General features: G+C 43.4%; 1 protein-coding gene and 1 pseudogene across 1 annotated transcript in view; one reads left to right on the forward strand and one right to left on the reverse strand.

Moving 5' to 3' along the window:
• Positions 1-4028: 4028 nt before the first annotated feature.
• Positions 4029-21606, reverse strand: part of TSPAN15 (tetraspanin 15) — a 78959-nt gene continuing 61381 nt past the window's right edge. Inside the window, exon 7 of the mRNA XM_017873186.1 lies at positions 4029-4439. Coding sequence (XP_017728675.1) covers positions 4337-4439 — 103 coding nt within the window. The 3' untranslated portion in view covers positions 4029-4336. The remainder of the gene's footprint in view (positions 4440-21606) is intronic.
• Positions 10391-11317, forward strand: LOC108530362 (transmembrane protein 256 pseudogene; annotated as a pseudogene).

Below are 21606 nucleotides of genomic sequence, written 5' to 3' on the forward strand. Positions count from 1 at the left end.
CCACTGAAGATCTTAAATATGTTACTCCATTTTCTTCTGGCATGAAGTATTACTGCCTAAAAGTATGATAATAATCCAATTTTCTTTCCCTTCTAACTTAAGGGGTTTTTTGCCTAGATGACCAGAGAATTTTTCTTTTTCTTCAAAGCCTAGTAATTTTCCTAGAGTATTGTGTGGAAAACACAAACTGTTTTTCCTCTGCTGTCATGCCACATTTAATACAGCATACATCTATGACCAAATGTCTGTGGGTTTTCCCAGAACACCAAAAAAGCAATCAATTCTGCAGCAGACGCCATCTGGGTGTCCACTAATTCAATTCTGACACTGTCTACCTTGATACAGCATCAGATAACACTGGTTGAGCACTCAGTATGCAAAGACTGCTCCCCACTTTTGATGCCAATCACAAGCCTTAGGTTGTTTTACCTGTGCTTCTGACCAGTTGGCTATAAATTGGGGTTCCCATGACCCCCTTCTTCGGTTTGATTTTCTTTTTTCTATATTTTTTATTTTTCCATAGGTTATTGGGGTATGGATGGTGTTTGGTTACATGAGTAAGTTCTTTAGTGGTGATTTGTGAGATTTTGGTGCACCCATCACCCCAGCAGTATACACTGCACCCTACTTGTAATCTTTTATCCCTTGCCCACTCCCTCCCTTCCCCGCAAGCCACCAAAGTCCATTGTATCATTCTTATGCCTTTGCGTCCTCATAGCTTGGCTCCCACATGTCAGTGAGAACAAACGACATTTGGGTTTCCATTCCTGAGTTACTTCACTTAGAATAATATTCTCCGATCTCATCCAGGTTGCTGTGAATGCCATTAACTCATTCCTTTTTATGGCTGAGTAGTATTCCATCATATATATATCACATATATATATCCTATATATCCTATATATCACATATATATATCCTATATATATATCACATATATATGATGGCTTAGGCATTGTATATATATAGGATATATTTATATGTCACAGTTTCTTTATCCACTCATTGATTGATGGGCATTTGAGTTGGTTCCATGATTCGCAATTGCAATTGCAAATTGTGTTGCTATAAACATGCATCAGCAAGTATCTTTTTCGTACAATGACTACTTTTCCTCTGCATAGATACCCAGTAGTGGGATTGCTGGATCAAATGGTAGTTCTACTTTTAGTTCTTTAAGGACTCTGCACACTGTTTTCCATAGTGGTTGTACTAGTTTACATTCCCACCAGCAGTGGAGAAGTGTTCCCTGATCACCACATCCACACCAGCATCTACTGTTTTTTTGATTTTTTGATTATGGCCATTCTTGCAGGACTAAGGTGGTATCACATTGCAATTTGATTTGCATTTCCCTGATTGTTGGTGATGTTGAGCACTTTTTCATATGTTTGCTGGGCATTTGTATACCTTCTTTTGAGAATTTATTCATGTCGTTAGGCCACTTTTTGATGGGATTGTTTGTTTTATTCTTGATGCTTTGTTTGAGTTCATTGTAGACACTGGATATTAGTCCTTTGTTAGATGTATAGATTATGAAGATTTTCTCCCACTCTGTGGGTTGTCTGTTTACTCTGCTGCCTGTTCCTTTGCTGTGCAAAAGCTCTTTAGTTTAATTAAGTCCCAGCTATTTATCTTTGGTTTTGCATTTGCTTTTAGGTTCTTGGTCATGAAATCCTTGCCTAAGGCAGTATCTATAAGGGTTTGTCCAAGGTTATCTCTAGAATTTTTATAGTTTCAAGTCTTAGATTTAAATCCTTAATCTATGTTGAGTTGATTTTTGTATAAGGTGAGAGATGAGGATCCAGTTTCATTCTCCTAGATGTGGCTTGCCAATTATCCCAGCACCATTCATTGAAAAGGGTGTCCTTTCCCTACTTTATGTTTTTGTTTGCTTTGTCAAAGATCAGTTGGCTGTAAGTATCTGGGTTTATTTCTGGGTTCTCTATTCTGTTCCATTGGTGTATGTGCCTATTTTTATACAAGCACCATGCTGTTTTGGTGACTACAGCCTTACAGTATAGTTTGAAATCAGGTAGTGTGATGCCTCCAGATATGTGCTTTTTGCTTAGTCTTGCTTTGGCTATGTGGGACCTTTTTTGGCTCCACATTCTAAAAACAATTCTAAAACAATTTTAGAATTGCTTTTTCTAACTGTGAAGAATGACGGTGGTATTTTGAGGGGAACTGCATTGAATTTGTAGATTGCTTTTGGCAGTACGGTCATTTTCACAATATTGATTCTGCCCATCCATGAGCATGGGATGTGTTTCCATTTGTTTGTGTCATCTATGATTTCTTTCAGCAGTGTTTTTTAGTTTTCCTTGTAGAGGTCTTTCACTTCCTTGGTTAATATTCCTAAGTTGTTTTGTTTGTTTGTTTGTTTGCAGCTATTGTAAAAGAGATTGAGTTCTTGATTTGTCACAGATGGCTTTTGTTACATTGAGGTAAGTCCCTTGTATGCCAATTTTGCTGAGAGTTTTAATTGTAAAGTGACACTGGATTTTGTTGAATGCTTTTTCTGCATCTATTGAGATAATCGTGTGATTTTTGTTTTTAATTCTGCTTATGTGGTATATCACATTTATTGACTTTTTGTGCAGGTATATCTTTCTGTAGTAATATTATTCTCCTCCTTATTCTCTTTTTTCTTACAATACTTTGGGGTTGTTTGTTTGTTTGTTTGTTGAGACAGTCTCACCATGTCACCCAGGCTGGAGTGCAGTGGCACAATCATGTCTCACCACAGACTTGACCTCCCAGACTCAGGTGATCCTCCCACCTCAGCCTCTTGAGTAGCTGGGACTACAGGCACCCACCATCATGCACAGGTAGTTTTTGTATTTTTAGTAGAGATGGAGTTTTGCCATGTTGCCCAGGCTAGTCTCAAACTGCTGTGCTCAAGAGATCCAATCGCCTCGGCCTCTCAGAGTGCTGGGATTACAGGCATGAGCCACCACACCCAGCCTATAATACTTTTGAATAAGATTTGACCTCAGTATTTCTTGTTCATTTTTATGTGAAATTAGTTTTCCTGAACTTTTAGAAAAAGGAATAATCAAGATATTTTCTATGACTACATAAGTCTCTTCTGTTGTGTTTATATAGTGTTAAAAATATAGTGGCTTGCTTGCTCAGATTTCCTAGTTCTGTTTCCCTTTCCCCATTTTTAACTAGATAAGCTCTTTACTTCATCTTTATTTTCCTGTTTCGAGCAGTTTTTATTCCAACCCCAGCCTTAATCATGTCTAGTTATAATTTTTGTATTCCTCTGTTAGAGTTGTTAGAAGAGATAACTTTGGAATTTTATAAGTAGTATTTTTAGCATTTATTGACAGAATTATGTGATCTTTGTCTTTAAAGTATCCTTCATTTATGTTGACAGATTTCCTACTTTTAAACTGTGTGCACTGAGAATGTTTGCATATATATATATAGAGAGAGAGACAGAGAGAGTCTCACTCTCTCACTCTGTCGCCTAGACTGGGCACTGCAACCTCTGCCTCCCAGGATCAAGAGATTTTCACTTTCAGCCTCAGCCTCCCAAATAGCTGGGATTACATGCACGCACCACCACCCCTGGCTAATTTTCATATTTTTAGTAGAGATGGGGTGCTCACTGTGTTGCCAGGCTGGTCTCAAACTCCTGACCTCAAAGATCCACCTGCTTCAACTCCCAAAGTGCTGGGGATTACAGGCGGTGCAGCACCACACCCAGCACACGTTCTATTACTCTTTTTTTTTTTTTGTGAGAAGTCTCCGCTCTGGTCGGCCCAGGCCCGGACTGTGCCAGTGGCCGGATCTCAGCATCGACTGCAAGCTCCGCCCTCCCAGGCGTTCACGCCATCTCTGCCCTCGCCTCCGAGTAGCTGGGACTTACAAGGCGCCCGCCACTTCTCGCCTGGCTAGCTTTTTGTATTTTTTGAGTAGAGACGGGGTTTCACCTTGCTTAGCCAGGATGGTCTCGATCTCCTTGCACCTTGTGATCCGCCCATCTCGCGCTCCCAAAGTGCTGGGATTACAGGGCTTGAGCCCACTAACGCCCGGCCTCACAATCTATACTCTTAAGTGAAATTGGTCTATAATTTTTTAGGCCATTTTATGGACTTTAGGTCTATAATGTTTTGGGAACTTATTCATCAGATTTTGTTAAGGTCATGTTTGCTTTATAAAGTGTCTAGCAATGTTTTTCAACCATCTGGAATAATAAGAATAACAAAGTTTCCATTTGTTAAAATTTGATAAGGACTCAGCATTTCTTCTATCTCCTGGGCCCACACTAGACTACAGTTCTCAGCTTTGCTTGTTGTTAGGGTACCATGTGACTGAGTTCTGGCTAATGGAACAGGGCAGAAGCAGATCCTTTCCAGACCTGGGGCACAGGAACCTTCAATTTTCCATCCTCCTTGCACCTTCTTTTGCAATGACCTTGGAACCACCTGTTAAAGATAGTAGATATCCATCAACCAATGAGCGGATAAAGAAAACGTGATATACATATATAAACACACACACACACACCATGGAATATTACTCCTCCATAAAAAAGAATGAAATAATGGCATTTGCAGCAACCTGGATGGAGTTGGAGACCATTATTCTAAGTGAAATAACTCAGAAAAGGAAAATGAAATGTTGTGTGTTCTCACTTAAAAGTGGGAGCTAAGCTATGAGGATGCAAAGGCATAAGAATGATAATGGACTTTGGGGACTTGCTGGGTAAGGGTGGGAGTGGTGAGGAATAAAAAACAACATATTGGGTACAGTGTACACTGCTTGTATGATGGGTACACCAAAATCTGAGAAATCACTAAAGAATTAATCCATGTAACCAAAAACCACCTGTTCCCCAAAAATGATTGGAATAAAGTAAACTTATTAAAAAAATAAAGAAAGTAGACACATAGGATGGAAGTAACATGGAATCTTGAAATACGATTGGGAGATTGTCACCTAACAATGTGAAACATTGTTTTGGTCTTTATGTGAGTAGACGGTAAACTTCTACTGTGCTAAGCCCCTGAGATATAAGGAGGGAAGTTACAGAAGTTAGCATTACCTTATTAATACCATAGTCAACTGTAAAATCATCCAGACTTGATACATTTCTAAGTCGTGGATTTTCTAACAGTTTAATTGAGATATAATTCATATGCCATACAATTCATCTATTTAAAATGTACTGTGCAATTTATGGCAGTGGCCGCTTCAGATGGCCGGGCCAGCTGCCATCACACTGGCTGCAGCAGGGATGTGCCATGGGGTTGCACCTTCATGGAGCCAGTGGGAGCCAAAAACAAGCGGGAGCCCTGCCCCTTCTGAGTTGGGGTGGGAGCTCTCCAGGTGACACTGCAACCACCCAAACCATGGATGCAGACTCAGGCATCACTGTACTCTTGGGAACCCGGGAAGGCCCCCCTTCCTTTGCAGGCTCAGAAGTTCCTGCTCCCACTGCCTGGCTTCTCCCTACTGTTGGCACCCACTCCAATCTTGGAGAAAAGGCGGGCAGACCCAGGGCACTATGAACAGAGACAGATTCCTGGGCGGAAAGGGGTGGATTCCCCGTGAGGCCCCACCTTCAGGCTAGGGAAGATCTGAAAGCTGGGGGCTGGGTTGCCAGTCCCACGGACTGGAATGGGAACTTCTGGTGCCTTTTCCAGGCCCGCCCATCACTGCCCATGGACCAATCAGCATGTACTTCCTCCCCTCTGAGGCCCATAAAAGCCCCAGGCTCAGCCAGAGCTGAGCATGAGATGGTCCGGGCGACCAGCTGCAGAGAGGGGTGATCCACTCCAGGGTCTCCTCTCTGCTAGTGGCTCAACACTCTCATCAGGGCACCATCATCAGGACACCCCGGCTGCAGAAAGTAGCTATCCTCTGTGGGCCTTCTGTAAGCTGTTCCATTGCTCAATAAAGCTCCTCTTTACCTTGCTCATCCTCCACTTGTCTGCATATTTCATTCTTCCTGGTCATAGGACAAGAACTTGAGACCCACTGAATGGTGGGGCTAAAAGAGCTGTAACGCCAACAGGGCTGAAACTGTAACACCAACAGGGCAGGCCCCTTGCCTGCCATGTTGTGGGTGAAGAGGAGAGAAGAGCTGCCTCCCTAAAAGAGCTATAACACCAACAGGGCTGAAACTGTAACACCAACAGGCTGGGCCCCTTGCCCATGACTATGTTGTGGGCAAAGAGGAGAGAAGAGCTGCTGCCCTTGGGGCATCCCAGACCTGGCAGTTCCCCAGTCAGAGCTGGGTATCTCTCTTTGGGGTCCTGCAGTGCCTGGTGTCTCCAAGCTTCCAGGTGACACTGCATTCCCCAATGCCAGCCAGGGAAGCTGCTTGCAGTGCACCTGGTCCAGCTGCAGCGTTACAGAAAGACAGCACCTGGAGCTGCCTGCCCTGTGGCAGCAGCCAGTGTGTCCACCTGTGCACAGTGGCTGGACCCCATGCTTGCTCACATACTCCTCGCTGCTCCACACCTGATTTGCCCTTGACAGGCATAGGATCCAGGCAGATAGCGTGAGTGCAGTGTGCCAGGCCAAGTAAGCCCAAGCAAAACTTGGGCAAAGGCACCACTGACCGGACAGGTTTCCAGCCAGAAAAGTGACACCCCAAAGATCCCACAACACAATGGTTTTTAGTATATTCAGATATATACAACCATCATCAAAGTAAATTACAACATTTTCATCACCTCAAAAAGCAGCTCCATATCCTTTAGCGTCACCCCCTAATTTTCCTACTCCCACATGCAGTCCCAAGCAATCATGAATCTACTTTCTGTCTCCATAAACTCTTACGCAACACATTTCATATGAATCTAAACACATAGTTCTGTGGTCTTTTACAATTGGGTTATTCCATTTAGCGTAATGTCCTAAAGCAAGCTTGGCTGAGCCATGGCTAAAAGGTTGCATGTGGCCCAGGATGGCTTTAAATGTGGCCCAACACAAATTCCTAAACTTTTTTTAATTTTTTTTTTTTTTTTTTTTTTTTTTTTTTTGAGACAGTTTCACTGTTGTTACCCAGGCTAGAGTCCAACGGTGTGATCTCGGCTCACTGCAACCTCCGCCTCCTGGGTTCAAGCGATTCTCCTACCTCAGCCTCCCAAGTAGCTGGGATTAGAGGCATGCACCACCACACCCGGCTAATTTTGTATATTTAATAGAGATGGGGTTTCTCCATGTTGGTTAGGCTAGTCTCAAACTCCCGACCTCAGGCGATCCACCTCTCTCGGCCTCCCAAAGTGCTGGAATTACAAGCGTGAGCCACCGTGCCTGGCCAACTTTCTTAAATTTTTTAGCTCATCAGCTATCACTAATGTTAGTGTATTTTATGTGTGGCCCAAGACAATTCTTCTTTTTCCAGTGTGGCCTAGGGAAGCCAAAGGTTTGGACACCCCTGTTTTAAAGGTTCATCCAGTGCTGTAGCATGTATTAGAATTTCAGCACCATTTATGGCCAAATAACATTCCATTGTATGGACATAACACAACTTATTTAACCATTTGTTCATTGATGAACATTTGGGTTGTTTATGGTTTTTGACGACCATGAATAATGTTGCCATAAACATTTGTATACAAATTTTTCTGTGAACATATGTTTTCGTTTCTCTTAGGCATATACCTAGGAATAAAATTGCTGTGTCATATGGAAACTCTATATTTAATCATATGAGTAACTGCCAGACTGTTTTTCAGAGTGGCTGCGCTATTTTACATTCCCAACTGCAATATACAAAGGTTCCAGTTTCTCCATATTCTCACCAATGCTTGTTATAATCTGGCTTTTGTTTTTTTTCTTTTTTGAGACAGGGTCTCACTCTGTCACCCAGATGGTGCAGTGATATAATCATGGCTCACAGCAGCCTCAACCTCCCAGGCTCCAACAATCCTCCCATCTCAGCCTTCTGAGTAGCGGGGACTACAGGCACACACGACTACGCCAGGCTAATTTTTATTTTTGTAGAGACAGAGTCTCACTATATTGCCTTGCTGGTCTTGAACTCCTGGGCACAGGCAATTTGCCCACCTCGACCTCCGAAAGTGCTGGGATTACAGGCATGAGCCATGGTGCCCAGCTATCTGGCTTTTTCATTCTAGCCATCCTAGTGGATGTGAAGTGGCATTTCATCACGGTTTTAATTTGCATTTCTCTGATGATGTTGACAATCTGGCAATTTGTTTATCTTCCTTGAGGAAATATCTTTTCAGGTTCTTTGCCCAATTTTAATTGAGTTATTTTCTTTTGTTATTGAATTGTACAAAGTCATAGATTTTTAATCTTGCATATGGTTATAGACCTATTTGAGATTTTTAAAAATTAGTTTTGGTAACACAGTCTTCTAGAAAATGATTCACTTCTCTAGTTTTTTCAAATCTACTGTCATAGAATTGCACATTATACTCACCTATAATTCTTTTCATCTCTTCAATATCTGTGGTTATATCATATCTCTTCTTCCTAATATTGTATATTTTAGCTTCTTTTCTACCCTTTCAATCTTATCCAGGCTTGTCTGGGGCGAATGCTTTATCTTTTATAGAAGATACAGTTTGGCTTTATTAAATTTTTTCAACAATTTTTCTTTTTACTTATTTATTTCAGTGTTTATCTTTTAGATATTCCTTAATTGTCTTGTCTATTTTATTCCTTTTGTTATTATTCTTTTCTTCAGATACATCAGATAGGAGCTTAATATTGTTCATCAGTGTTAATCATCTGTATATCTTTATCTTAGGTTGAATACTTTTTTTTTTTTTTTGAGACAGAGTCTTGCTCTGTTGCCCAGGATGGAGTGCAGTGGTGCCATCTCAGCTCACTGCAGCCTCTGCCTCCCAGGTTCAAGTTATTCTCCTGTCTCAGCCTTATGCGTAGCTGGGATTACAGGGGCCTGCCACCATGCCTGGCTAATTTTTGTATTTTTAGTAGAGACGGGGTTTCACCATGTTGGCCAGGCTGGTCTCGAACTCCTGGCCTCAGGTGATTCACTGGCCTCGGCCTCCCAAAGTACTGGGATTACAGGCGTGAGCCACTGTGCCTGGCCAGGTTGAATACTTAATTAACTTGGTTTAAAGTCTTCTTCTTTTTTACTTTTTTTTAAGAGATGAGGGTCTTGCTATGTTGCCAAGGCTGATCTTGACCTCCTGAGCTCAAGCAATCTCTCACCTCAGTTGCACCAAAGTACTGGGATTACAGGCATGAGTCTGGTTTAAGTCTTTTATTCTAAATAATAAAAATCTTTATATCTATATATTTTCTCTTGTGAAGAGTTTTAAATGCATCCTGTAAGTTTTATATAATTTGCTCTCCTTTTGATAATTTTAAATTTCACATTTTATGAACTCTAAAAATTCAGAGGTTATTTAATAGTGTTTATTCACGCCTATAATCCCAGCACTTTGGGAGGCTGAGGTAGGATGATCACTTGAGGCCAGGACTTCATGACCAGCCTGGGCAACAGAGCTAGACTTGCCCCTTTTTAAAAAAGATGCATATAGGCCGGGCGCAGTGGCTTACGCCTGTAATCCCAGCACTTTGGGAGGCTGAGGCAGGTGGGTCACCTGAGGTTAGGAGTTTGAGACCAGCCTGGACAACATGGTGAAACCCTGTCTCTGCTAAAAACACAAAAATTAGTGGGGCGTGGTGGCAGGCACCTGTAATCCCAGCTACTTGGGAAGCTGAAGCAGGAGAATAACTTGAACCCAGGAGGCGGAGGTTGCTGTGAGTCAAGATTGCACCATTGCACACACACAAAAAAGGTATATATATAATCTTGTTATTGTAATTATTCAACCCCAATTTCCTTGTGTATTTTTTTTTTTTTTTTTTTTTTTTGGTCTACTGAATTGTCGAATTCTGAAATTTATGTTTACATTACCCACTATGATTGTAGTTTTCCTTTTTTTTTTTTTCTACTTTGTAAGTTCTGTTTGTAGCTTTAAAATATGTTATTGTGCTTACTTAACTGTGGCACAGTTTGACACATATAGACTTATGGGTGTTTTGTGTTCTTCACGAAGAAGGAGTTTTCCTAGAAATGGGTATTGCATTTGATTTTTTTCTCTTTTCTTTTTTTTTTTTTAGACAGAGTCTTACTCTGTCACCCAGGTTGCAGTGCAATGGTGCAATCTCAGCTCACTGCAACCTCCACCTCCTGGGTTCAAGCGATTCTCATTCCTTAGCCTCCTGAGTAGCTGGGATTTCAGGCACGTCACCATGCCCAGGTAATTTTTGTATTGTTAGTAGAGACAGGATTTCACCATGTTAGCCAGCCTGGTCTTGAACTACTGGCCTCCGGTGATCCCCCTGCCTCGACCTCACAAAGTGTTGCGATTACAGGTGTGAGCCACCGTGCCCAGCCGGATTTGATCTATGGATACACTAAAAGTAAATCTCCTAATACTGAACCATCAGGACTGAAGGCCACACTGATTTCGTTAATTTGTGTGTAACCTTTATTTTCTGCTTATATTCTGAGATAATTCTTTATCTCTGAAACGTCATAAAGCAGAGATGTTTATGTTAAAATATTTATCAATATATATCTAGTTGTAGATTTCCTTCTTTAAATTTTTGCTGAATACAGAGTGAATCCTGAGTCTACACATTCACCCCATCCCCTTTCTTTTGACAAGTCTAAAAGTATAGAAAAAGGACCCCAACTAGCCAAATCCAATCCGGGCAAAGAGGAATAAAGTTGGAGGGCTCACACTTCCTAATTTCAAAACTTACTACAAAGCTACAGTAATCAAAACCATTTGGTACTGGCCTAAGGACAGATATACAGACCAACTGACTAAAGTACAGAGCCCAGAAATAATACTTATTTATGGACAATGAGTTTCCAAAAGGGTGTCAAGGATGTTTGTTCATCCAGCGTCTGATGATCCATAGCCATGGCTGGGCCAGAGGCAGCTTTCCACTGCGTGAGTTCCTCATCCAGTGTTGGGGCCTTTGGCTTGGCTTCCTATCAGATACATGACACCCAATTCCCAGATGCCTGTGGGAAGGAGCTCTTTGACAAGGCCAACAAGTACCACTTCTTACACAGTCTGACCCTGTTAGGGGTCCCTGTTGCAGAAAGCCCCTCTGGGCTGGGTTACTGCTAGCCTCCAGAATGACCTTATTCTTTACCTCTTTTACTACCAGGCTTGGGGTGGAGACCCCAGCATCCAGACTTTGTTCCCTGTGGGAGGGAGCCTGCTACTCTTGGGCTGGCTTGCTTTGGCTCTTTGAGTTCCCTTTTGTTTAATTACTGGGTTTTTTGGGGCAATTTTTTGAGAGTTGGAGCAGAAAAGGATTAAAAGGGAAAGGCAAATAACAAACAAAACAAAATGGTGCCAAGACCGTTCAACAGAAAAAGGACAGTCTTTTAAATAAATGGTGGGAAAACTGGATATCCACATGCAAAGAACCATTGCCTTACCCCATATACAAAAATTGGATATACACAAAACTCAAAATGGATCAAAGACCTAAATATAAGAGCTAAAACTATAAAACTCTTAGAAGAAAACACAGGAGAAAAGCTTCCTGACATTGGATTTGGTGATGGTTTCTGGGATATGACATCAAAAGCAAGGTGACAAAAAAAAAAGATAAATTGGACTTCATCAAAATTTAAAACTTTTGTGTATCAAAGGACACTATCAAGCAAATGAAAAGACAACCTGCAGAATGGGAGAAAATATTTGCCAATCATATATCTCAGCGGTCCCCACCCTTTATGGCACCAGGGACCAGTTTCATGGAAGATAATTTTTCCATGAATGGGGGCGGGGTGGAGGGTGATGGTTTCGGGATGAAACAGGCATTAGAGTCTCATAAGGAACATGCAACCTAGATCTCTTGAATGCACAGCTCACAATAGGGTTTGCATTCCTATGAGAATCAAATGCCACCACTGATCTGACAGGAGGCAGAGCTCAGGTGGGAAATGCTCGCTCACCCGCTGCTCACCTCCTGCTGTGCGGCCTGGTTAGTAATAGGCCACATACCAGTACCTGTCTGTAGTCTGGGGGTTGGAGACTCCTGATATATCTGATAAGTGACTGATATCTAGAATATATAAAGCACTCCTACAATTAAAAAAAAAAAAAAAAAGCAATCTGGTTCAAAAATGGACAAAAGACTTAAATTGACTTCTTTTTTTTTTTAAGACAGGGTCTTGTTCTGTTGCCCCGGCTGGAGTGCAGTTACGGGATCATGCCACTGCACTCACTGCTCACTGCAGCCTCGACCTCTCCAGGCTCAAGTGATCCTCCTACCTCAGCCTCCCAGTAGCCAGGATGGCAGGCATTGCCACCACACCCAGCTAATTTTTTTTGTATTTTTAGTAGAGACAGGGTTTTGCCATTTGTCCAGCTGATTTCAAACTCCTAGGTTCAAACTATTTGCTCACCTCAGCCTCTCAAAGTGCTGGGATTATAGGTGTGAACCACCATGCCTGGCCCCAAATTAGCTTTTCTTCAAAGAAGATATACAAATGGCCAATAAGCACATGAAAAGATGCTCAACATCATGAAGTCACTAGAGAAATGCACATCAAAACTAGGAGATACCACTTCACACCCATTAGGCTGGCTGTTGTATCAAGGTTCTCTAGAGAAACAGAACCAATAACATATAGAGAGATATACATTAAAGGAGATCTATTCCAGGAATTGGTTCATGTCATTATGGAGGCCAAGAAGTCCCCATTCTGCCATCTGCAAGCTGAAGAACCAGAAAGCTGGTGATGTAATTCAGTCTGAGTCTGAAGGCTGGAGAAGCAGGGAGCTAATGTTGTAAGTCCTGCTCTAAGTCTTAAAGGCCAAGAACTAGGAGAACCAATGTCCAGGTGCAGAAAAAGATGATGTCTCAGCTCAAGCAGGGAAAACGAATTTCCCTTCCTCTGCTTTATTTATTTATTTATTTTTTATTTATTTATTTATTTTGACACAAAGTCTTGCTCTGTTGCCCAGGCCGGAGTGCAGTGGTGTGATCTTGGCTCACTGCAACCACTATTGTATTTTTAGTAGAGACAGGGTTTCTGGCCATGTTGGCCAGGCTGGTCTCAAACTCCTGACCTCAAGTGATCCACCCGCCTCAGCTTCCCAAAGTGCTGGGACTACAGGTGTGTACCACCATGCCTGGCTAACTTTTGTATTTTTAGTAGAGACAGGGTTTTGCCATGTTAGCCAGGCTGGTCTTCAGCTCCTGACCTCACATGATCCGCCCACCTCAGCCTCCCAATGTGCTGGGATTACAGGCGTGAGCCACCACACCTGGCCTCCTCTGCCTTTTTGTTTTATTCAGGCACTCAAAGAATTGGATGATGCCTGCCCACACTGAGGAAGGAGATCTTTACTCAGTCTACTGATTCAAATGCTAATCTCTTCTGCAAACAAACTCACAGACACGCTCAGAAATAATGTTTTATCAGCTATCTGGGCAGCCTTCAGTCCAGTCAGGTTGACACATGAAATTACCTATCACAGCTATTCTCCAAAAAAAAAAAAAAAGGAAAATAACAGGTGTTGGCAAGGGTGTGGAGAAACTGGAATTCTTAGGCATTGTGGGTACAAATGTAAAACACAGTGCAACCACTGTGGAAAACAGCTCAGCAGTTCTTCAAAAAGCTAAAGATAGAATTACCATATGACCAGCAACTCCACTTCTAGATATATACTCCCAAAAAGAATCCAAAGCAGAAACTCAAACAGGTATTTGTAAATCAACATACATGGCAGCATTGTTCATAATGGCCAAAATGTAGAAATAACCCAAATGTTCATCAATAGATAAATGGATAAACATAATGTGGTATATGCATACAATGGATTTTTTTTTCTTTTCTTTTTTTGAGACAAGGTCTTGCTCTGTTGCCCAGGCAGGAGTGCAATGGTGCAATCTCAGCTCACTACAACCTCCACTTCCCTGGTTCAAGTGATCCTCCCACCTCAGCCTCCCGAGTAGCTAGGACTACAGGCGTGTGCCACCATGCCTGGCTAATTTTTGTATTTTTTGTAGAGATGGGGTCTCCCTATGTTGCCCAGGCCAGTCTCAAATTCCTGGGCTCAAGCGACCTGCTTCTGCCTCTGAAAGTGCTGAGATTACAGGTGTGAGCCACCAACCCAGCCAGAAATATTCTTCAGCCATAAAAAGTAATGAAATTCTGACACATGCTATAACATGGGTGAATCTTGAAAACATTATGCTAAGTGAAATAAGCCAGGCATAAAAGGTCAAATATCATATGATTCCATTCTTGTGTGGAGCCTAGAAGAGGCAAATTCATAGAGACAGAAAATAGAATAGAGATTACAAGGACTGAGGGAGAGGGAAGTGGGGATGTATGGCTTAACGGGTGCAGAGCTTCTGTTTATGATGAAGACAACGTTACGGAAATGTATAGGGGCAATGGTTGCACTACACGGTGAATACATTAAATGGCACTGGATTATACACTTAAAAATGGTTAAAATGGAGCTGGGTGCAGTGGCTTATGCGTATCATCCCAGCACTTTGGGAGGCCAAAGCGGGCAGATCACCTGAGGTCAGGACTTCAAGACCAGCCTGACCAACAAGGAGAAACCCCATCTCTACTAAAAATACAAAATTAGCTGGGTGTGGTGGCGCACGCCTGTAATCCCAGCTACTTGGGAGGCTGAGGCAGGAGAACCACTTGAACCCAGGAGGCAGAGGTTGCGGTGAGCCAAGATTGCGCCATTGCACTCTAGCCCGGGCAACCAGAGCAAAACTCTCAAAAAGAAAAAAAAAAATGGTTACAATGGTAAATTTTATGTTATGTATTAATATATTTAGCACAATTTTTAAAAAATCACCAAAAAGTAGAGAAAGCTACTGAGAATAACATACATTTCCATCTATGGATATCCCTAATGAGCAAATATTCACGTTTGAACATTTTTGCTTCTGATTTTTAAAGAAAATAAATAAAGCTGTACCTACAAAGTCGAATATCATTTGATCCACAGGCGCATTTCCTTTTCCCCTTACAGAATCTCATGAATTTGATATATCTCTTTTCAGTTTTTTTTACTTTTCTCCTTACAGACATCCATAAGCTATATATATATATATATATATATTTGTGTGTGTGTGTGTGGAGGGTGTGTGTCACGGGAAGAGAGAAAGAGATTCTCTAAAGATAAATCTCTTCTCCAGAGACATTGCGCTGCCACATTACACACTTTAAACTTCCAAGATGCACCTTCAGGGTCCTCTTGATCTTGTTTCAACACCCTTAAAACCAACTGTCCTAGAAGAGCCTATTTTCAGAAAATCTCCCTAGTTTCAGTTCACTTATAACAAAATGGATAGCAGCCTTCTGGGAATGATGTGCTCAGAATGCAACCCCAAGGGCCTCTGGCAGAAAGAGCTATTGATGTCTCTGGAAACCCCAGNAGACAGGGTCTCCCTGTCACCTAGGCTGGAGTACGATAGTGCAATCACAGCTCACTGCAGCCTTGACTTCCTGGGCTCAGGAGATCCTCCCACCTCAACCTCCCAAGTACATGGGACTAAAGTCGCACCCCACCATGGCCAGCTAGTTTTTTTATTATTATTATTTGTAGAGACAGGGTCTCCCATTGCCCAGACTGGGCTTAAGCTCCTGGGCTCAAGCAATCCACCTGCCTCAGCCTCCCAAAGTGCTGGGATTACAGGCATGGGCCATAGCGCCCAGCCCTATGTATCATTATGCAACTAGCTTATCTCCTCAGCATTGTGTTCTTGAGCATGGATACATGGAATTTTAGTTCCTTCATTTAAAGTGCTGTATAATATTCCACATGGGAACATACCACAGTCCTCTCATTTTTCACTATTACAAACAGCGCTGCAACAGGCACCCTCGTGACAGTCTCCTAGAGCACCTATGTGAGTGTCTCTAGGGCTCATCTGCGGGCAGTGAGTGGGCCACAGGTAGTTGAGTTTCTAATCCTCCAAGCCCAGGGCCTGGGTGCCTCCTCCCTTTACCCAGGGAACTCATAGATATTATGTTTCTCTATAAGCATTGAAGACATTGGGAAGGACTGCCCCACAGGAGCTGCACATTGTTAATTTTACGAGTTCTTTAACTTTTTAAAATCAAGAGTTTATGGCTGGGCATGGTGGCTCACGCCTGTAATCCCAGCGCTTTGGGAGGCCAAGACAGGCGAATCACAAGTTCAGGAGTTCGAGACCAGCCTGGCCAATATGGTGAAACCTCATCTCTACTAAAAATACAAAAATTAGCTGGGCGTGGTGGCGTGTGCCTGTAGTCCTAGCTACTCGGGAGGCTGAGGCAGGAGAATCGCTTGAACCCACAAGGTGGAGATTGCAGTGAGCCGAGATCACATCACTGCACTCCAGCCTGAGTGACAGAGCGAGATTCTGTCTCAAAAAAAGGAAAAAAAAAAAATCAAGAGTTTACTTCTTTAACAACTTCTATTTATTCCTCTGTTTCCTTTATTCTGGGGTGGCGGGGGTGTTGGTAGAGGGAGGGTAAGGCAGGCACTCGGGTGAGACTTCCGTGACCCTTGTCCTTGTGTGTTCTCAGTGATGCTCTGTCCATAACCTTTTCCTTTGCATCCTTTGCACATTTCTCCATCTGGCCCTTTGATATCTTGCATTTGATTTTTACATGTTCAGGTCTGCTATTTGTTGCGTTCAATGCAAATTGAAGTCAGTTACTGTATTTTTTATCACTGTCTCCTATCACGGATTGTCCTTATCTAATAGAAGTACTCTCTTGTACCTTACATAGAGCCTGAAGTACACATATTCTGTCTTTGCCAATACAATGTTCAGGTGAGGAAGGTTACACTCCAAGTTGTGTGTCCAGTCATTTATTGAGCACCTACTACGTGTCTTGGGAGGTGCAGGAGCTACAGTGATCGTAAGACGCAATCCTCACCCTCTTGCTCTCCTTTCCCTGTAACTGCCCCTCTCCCATGCGCCCAGTTTTCCTCCTGGTGGCTCCTCTAATGGAGAGTTATTTCCACAGGCCCTTGGATGCATGGGTTGCCCTGGCTCCCACGCAGGCCCCTCAAACCCTGGCAGAGCCCTCCTCACAGAGCCAAGGCAGGGATATTGGGGTGTGTGGTGCCAGCCGGGTCCTGGCCAAGGTAACATTCTCCACAGGCCCATTCCCCTTCCGGGTATGAGTCCTTCTGATCCCCCAGGCACCATGGGCCAGGAGCCTCTGGGTGTCTCTGCTGCTCTGTGGTGGAACCTGTGTCCTGCTCTCACTGCCCACTCTCTGTCTAGGTGGCTCCTCTCATGGGACTTGGTTTCTGAGACCCACTTTTGCTGCCAGTAAGGCCCAGATGATGCTGAGGGGCCCTCCACCGACTTGCCTAGAGGGTCCCCAGTGGAGCCCTTGTCAGACTCAGGAGGGCAGCTAAGGCCAGTCATAAAATCCCCCTTCAGGAGGCCGAGCCCCCGGCAGCTCCTTGCGGATGGTATCGGTGTGGGCTTCTGCTAGAAGCTGCTCCAAGAACTGCCTCAAGCACAGGCTTAGCTTCTCAAGCTTGATGTGGATATTTTCTATTTGTGCGATTTCTCTGGGTGTTTCCACTGGATATTGGGACTGGGGGCAGCCCTGGCATGCTGACTTTGGCAGATGGAGGAGAAGACACAGGAGCAGCAAGAGGAAGGGACAGTGCAGCCACCAGCAAGGTGACAGGTGGCATTAAAGGGCACCCGTACATCTGGCACAGCCACTCCCTGAGCCATTACACCTGGAAAGCCTTAGATGCCCCTTCTGGAGAGGAAAAGGTAGAGGCCAGAGAGGGACAAAGGTTTGGCCACAGCCTATAAGGAGTCCAACACACTGAGCCTGGCCCTCTGGGGCTCACACATGGGATCCAGTGAGCCCACTGAGTCCTGGGGGCCCAGACAGCGCAGGAGCCACAGTGCCAGGCCACTTCCATTCCCTGGGTTGGCACCTGCTTAGTGAGCACCCCTTATGTCTCAGGCACCACAGCCTCATCTCTCGGGAGACAGCAGAGCAGAAAGCAGATCACGATCCCACGCCCCAGAGTGGGAGACTGACCACACACAAATCAGTGAAACGGATACCTGTGATTGCGGTTTATTATCATGACCTGTTACTATAGCCTGTTCAGTGCAAGGGCAAGTGCTGGGGGAGGGGTGGGTGCTGAGCCCTCGCAGGGGCTAAGAAATTTCCATGCATGATCCCATGTCCTCCTCACAGAGACCCGACCAACTGGGGATCATCCTCTTGCTTTTGCAGATGAAGAACCTGCCCTCCAGAGCCCTAGTACTCCCGCTTCTCATTCTGGCATCTAAGCCGTGGCCACCCTCCCCAGCCTCAGTCCAGGGCCCTCTGCAGCTGTCTAAAGACGGAGGCCTCCCTCTGGTGGCCACATGATGCCCAGGTGGAGGCACTGCTGGGAGACTTCACCTCAGATCCTATTGGTGGGGGAAGGAGGCAGCACTGGGCCAACAGGTGGCCCTGATCCTACTCAGCTACTCAGATGCAGGCACAGTAGTTCAAATCCTGGTTCTTCCATTTATTCCACTAACTGTATGACCTGAATAAGTCAGCTGATCTCTAAGCCTCTATGTCCTTACCTGCCAAATGCAAATCATAAAGGCCTTGCCTTTTTGCTGTGATCACTAAATGGGATGAAGAATGAAATGTGCTAAGCAAATGCCTGGTACATAGTGACCGAATGAGAGCCGGTAACAGTAACCTTGGTTGCTACCCCTATTGTTAGTATCTGGCCTGTTTCCCAGCCTATGAAATAGGAATAGGAAAGTCTCATCTATCCGAACTTCACAAAATGATCACTCTTTTAGTCAACAATTATTTATTGAGCACCTACTATAATCAGGACCTATAGTATTTTAGGCCCCTTCACCTTGTGGTCTGCTCTTTTTGGGGTATGAGGTGGAAGGCAGACTCCTGCTGCCACCCAAGCAGGTGCCCAGGCTCTAGGGAGTGGAGAGGGTGGAGTTGCTGAGTGCTGGGTGCCAAGCAGTGGGTCAGCTGCGCCACCTAGCGACCACATGCCCCCAAGTCAACTCTGCTCATTTGCTTGTTGGGAACACTTGTGCCTTCTGCCTGGGCTCTCGGGACTGCAAATCAGGCCCCCTCCAAGGTGTCACGAGCTGTGGAAAGCCAGGACCTTGTGCCAGAGCCAGTGGCCCCATAATATTTCCAGGTGCTTCTCAGGCCCCAGGAAGGTGGTAGGCAAGGCGAGAGCTTGGAAGGAGCCAGGCTCTGGGATTGCTGGCAGGGCCTCTTGGCCTGCAACTTACTAAACTAGTCTGGCCTTTATCTTTCTCTCTTGAAAAATGGGTCATCATAAAAGAAGCCCCTCCATACACAAAATTGAAATGAGCCTCAGAGGAGATGGGAAGGTGGGGGAGGATGTGAAAGTGTTGGGAACTAGATCTTCCTGTGAGAGGACAGATGGAATCGTGTGAACTACGAATGAACTGAGTCAGCCCTGGTGATCTGCTGACTAGAGCAGGGAGTCAGCTGCTCTAGATCTGAGGCTAGAGTGGTGGATAGGATCTCAAATTCCAGGCTAGATGAGGTCAATCAGGGATTGTGGATAGAAAACACAGAGGAGGCCCTCAAATGCTGAGGTTGGGAAAGCGAAATCAACAACTGGGACTCATAAGAGGGGGCCTCAGAAGTAAGAGAATAACTAGGTTAGGTTGGTGTCTTGGAGGAAAAACAAGAAGGCATTTCAAGGAGGAGAGAATGATCAACTGGCCATATGTGGCAGACAAGCCAAGGAGCTGAGTAATGCCACGGGGACATAGGACCTGGCAATGCAGGGGTCACTGGTGATGTTGATGAGAGCAATTTGGGGTGAGTGGGACAAGAGTCTAATGAGGGACATCCAAGAATGATGGCAGAAGAGGAACCTGAAACAGAGAGGACAGACCCGCTTTCAAAGCAGTTGCTGTGAAGGGAAAGAGACAGGGCAGGGGCTGGAGAGGAGAAATCATCAGGAGACTTTGCTTGTCTGTGTGCTTGTTTAAGATGGGAATACTAAGAGCCTATTTATATGCTCATGAGAATGGTCCAGCTGGCTCTTTGAGAAAATCTTTAAAATCCATAAACCCCAGTCAGACTAATCAGGGAAAAGAGAAAAAAAGACAAATTGCCAATATCCAGGAATAAGAGAGATGAAATCACTATAGGTTCTAGAATAATAAGGGAGTGTTATGAACAACTTTATGTCAATAAGTTTGACAGCTTAGATGAAATTATCAAATTCTTTGAAGGACAAAACTACCCAAGTTCTCAAGACATGAGTAATCTTATATCAATTAAAGAAATTAGATTTATAGTTTAAAATCCTTCTACAAAGAAGATTTTCCAGGTAGCTTCACCAGTGAATTTTATCAAACTTTTAAAGAAGAAATACCACCAATTCTACAAACTCTTCCAGAAAATTGAAAAGGAAGGAATATTTCCCAGCTAATGCTATGAAGCCAGCATGACTTTGATACCAAAACGAAACAAAGATTTTACAAGAAAACAATCCTCCTAAACAAAAGTGCAAAAATCCTAAACAAAATTTTAATAAACCAAATTCAACAATGTATTAAAAGGGTACTTCATCATTACTGAATGGGGCTTATTCCAGGAATTTAGCATGTGAAAATCAATGAAATTCACCATATTCGCAAATTTTAAAATATGCAGAAAAGGCATTTGACAAAACCCAACATCTAGTCCCAACAAAAATGTTCAGTAAACTAGAAATACAAGAGAACTTAGTAAACCTGGATAAAGAATATCCATGAAAAACCTACATCTAACATTATACTTAATGATGAAAGACTGAACACTTTCCCCCTAAGATCAGGATGAAGTCAAGGATGTCTGCTCCAACATTTGCTATGCAACACCGACCAAAACGCAGTGAAAAATCCAGAAGTAAACCTACACATATATGGACAATTGTTTTTCAACAAAGGTGCCAAGGCAATTCAGTGGAAATTCATCTCTGCTTTCAACAGGTGGTGCTGGAACAATTGGATATGCGTGTACAAAACAGATTAACTTTGATGCATACTTTGTAGCATATTAGAAAATTAACTCAAAATGAATTCTTGACTTAAATGTAAGAGCTTTACATAATTGTAACATAACTATAAAACTTCTAAAAGAAAATGTGGGAGAAAACCTTTGTGACCTTGGTTTAGGCAAACATTTCTTAGCTATGACACCAAAAGCATCATGCATGAAAGAAAACATTGATAAATTGGAGTTCATCAAGTTAAAAACTCCTGCTTTTTGGAAAACACCATTAGGAGACTGAAAAGACACACCACAGAGCACGGTGCCTCAGGCTTGTAATCCCAGCACTTCAGAAGGCTGAGGTGGGAAGATCCTGAGCCCAGGAGTTCAAGGGCAGCTGGGGCAACAGAGTGAGACCCAATCTCTACATGAAGGAGAGAGAGAGAGAGAGAACAAGACAAGCCACAGACTGAAATTTTTCAATCATACAACTAATCAAGGACCTGTATCCAGAATATACAAAGAGTTGTCAAAATTCAATAATACAAAAGCAATCTAATATTTTAAGAAAATATTTCGAAAGACATTTCAGCAAAGAAATTATG

Source organism: Rhinopithecus bieti, unplaced genomic scaffold (assembly GCF_001698545.2).
Source record: "Rhinopithecus bieti isolate Rb0 unplaced genomic scaffold, ASM169854v2 scaffold_6907, whole genome shotgun sequence".
Lineage (NCBI taxonomy): Eukaryota > Metazoa > Chordata > Mammalia > Primates > Cercopithecidae > Rhinopithecus > Rhinopithecus bieti.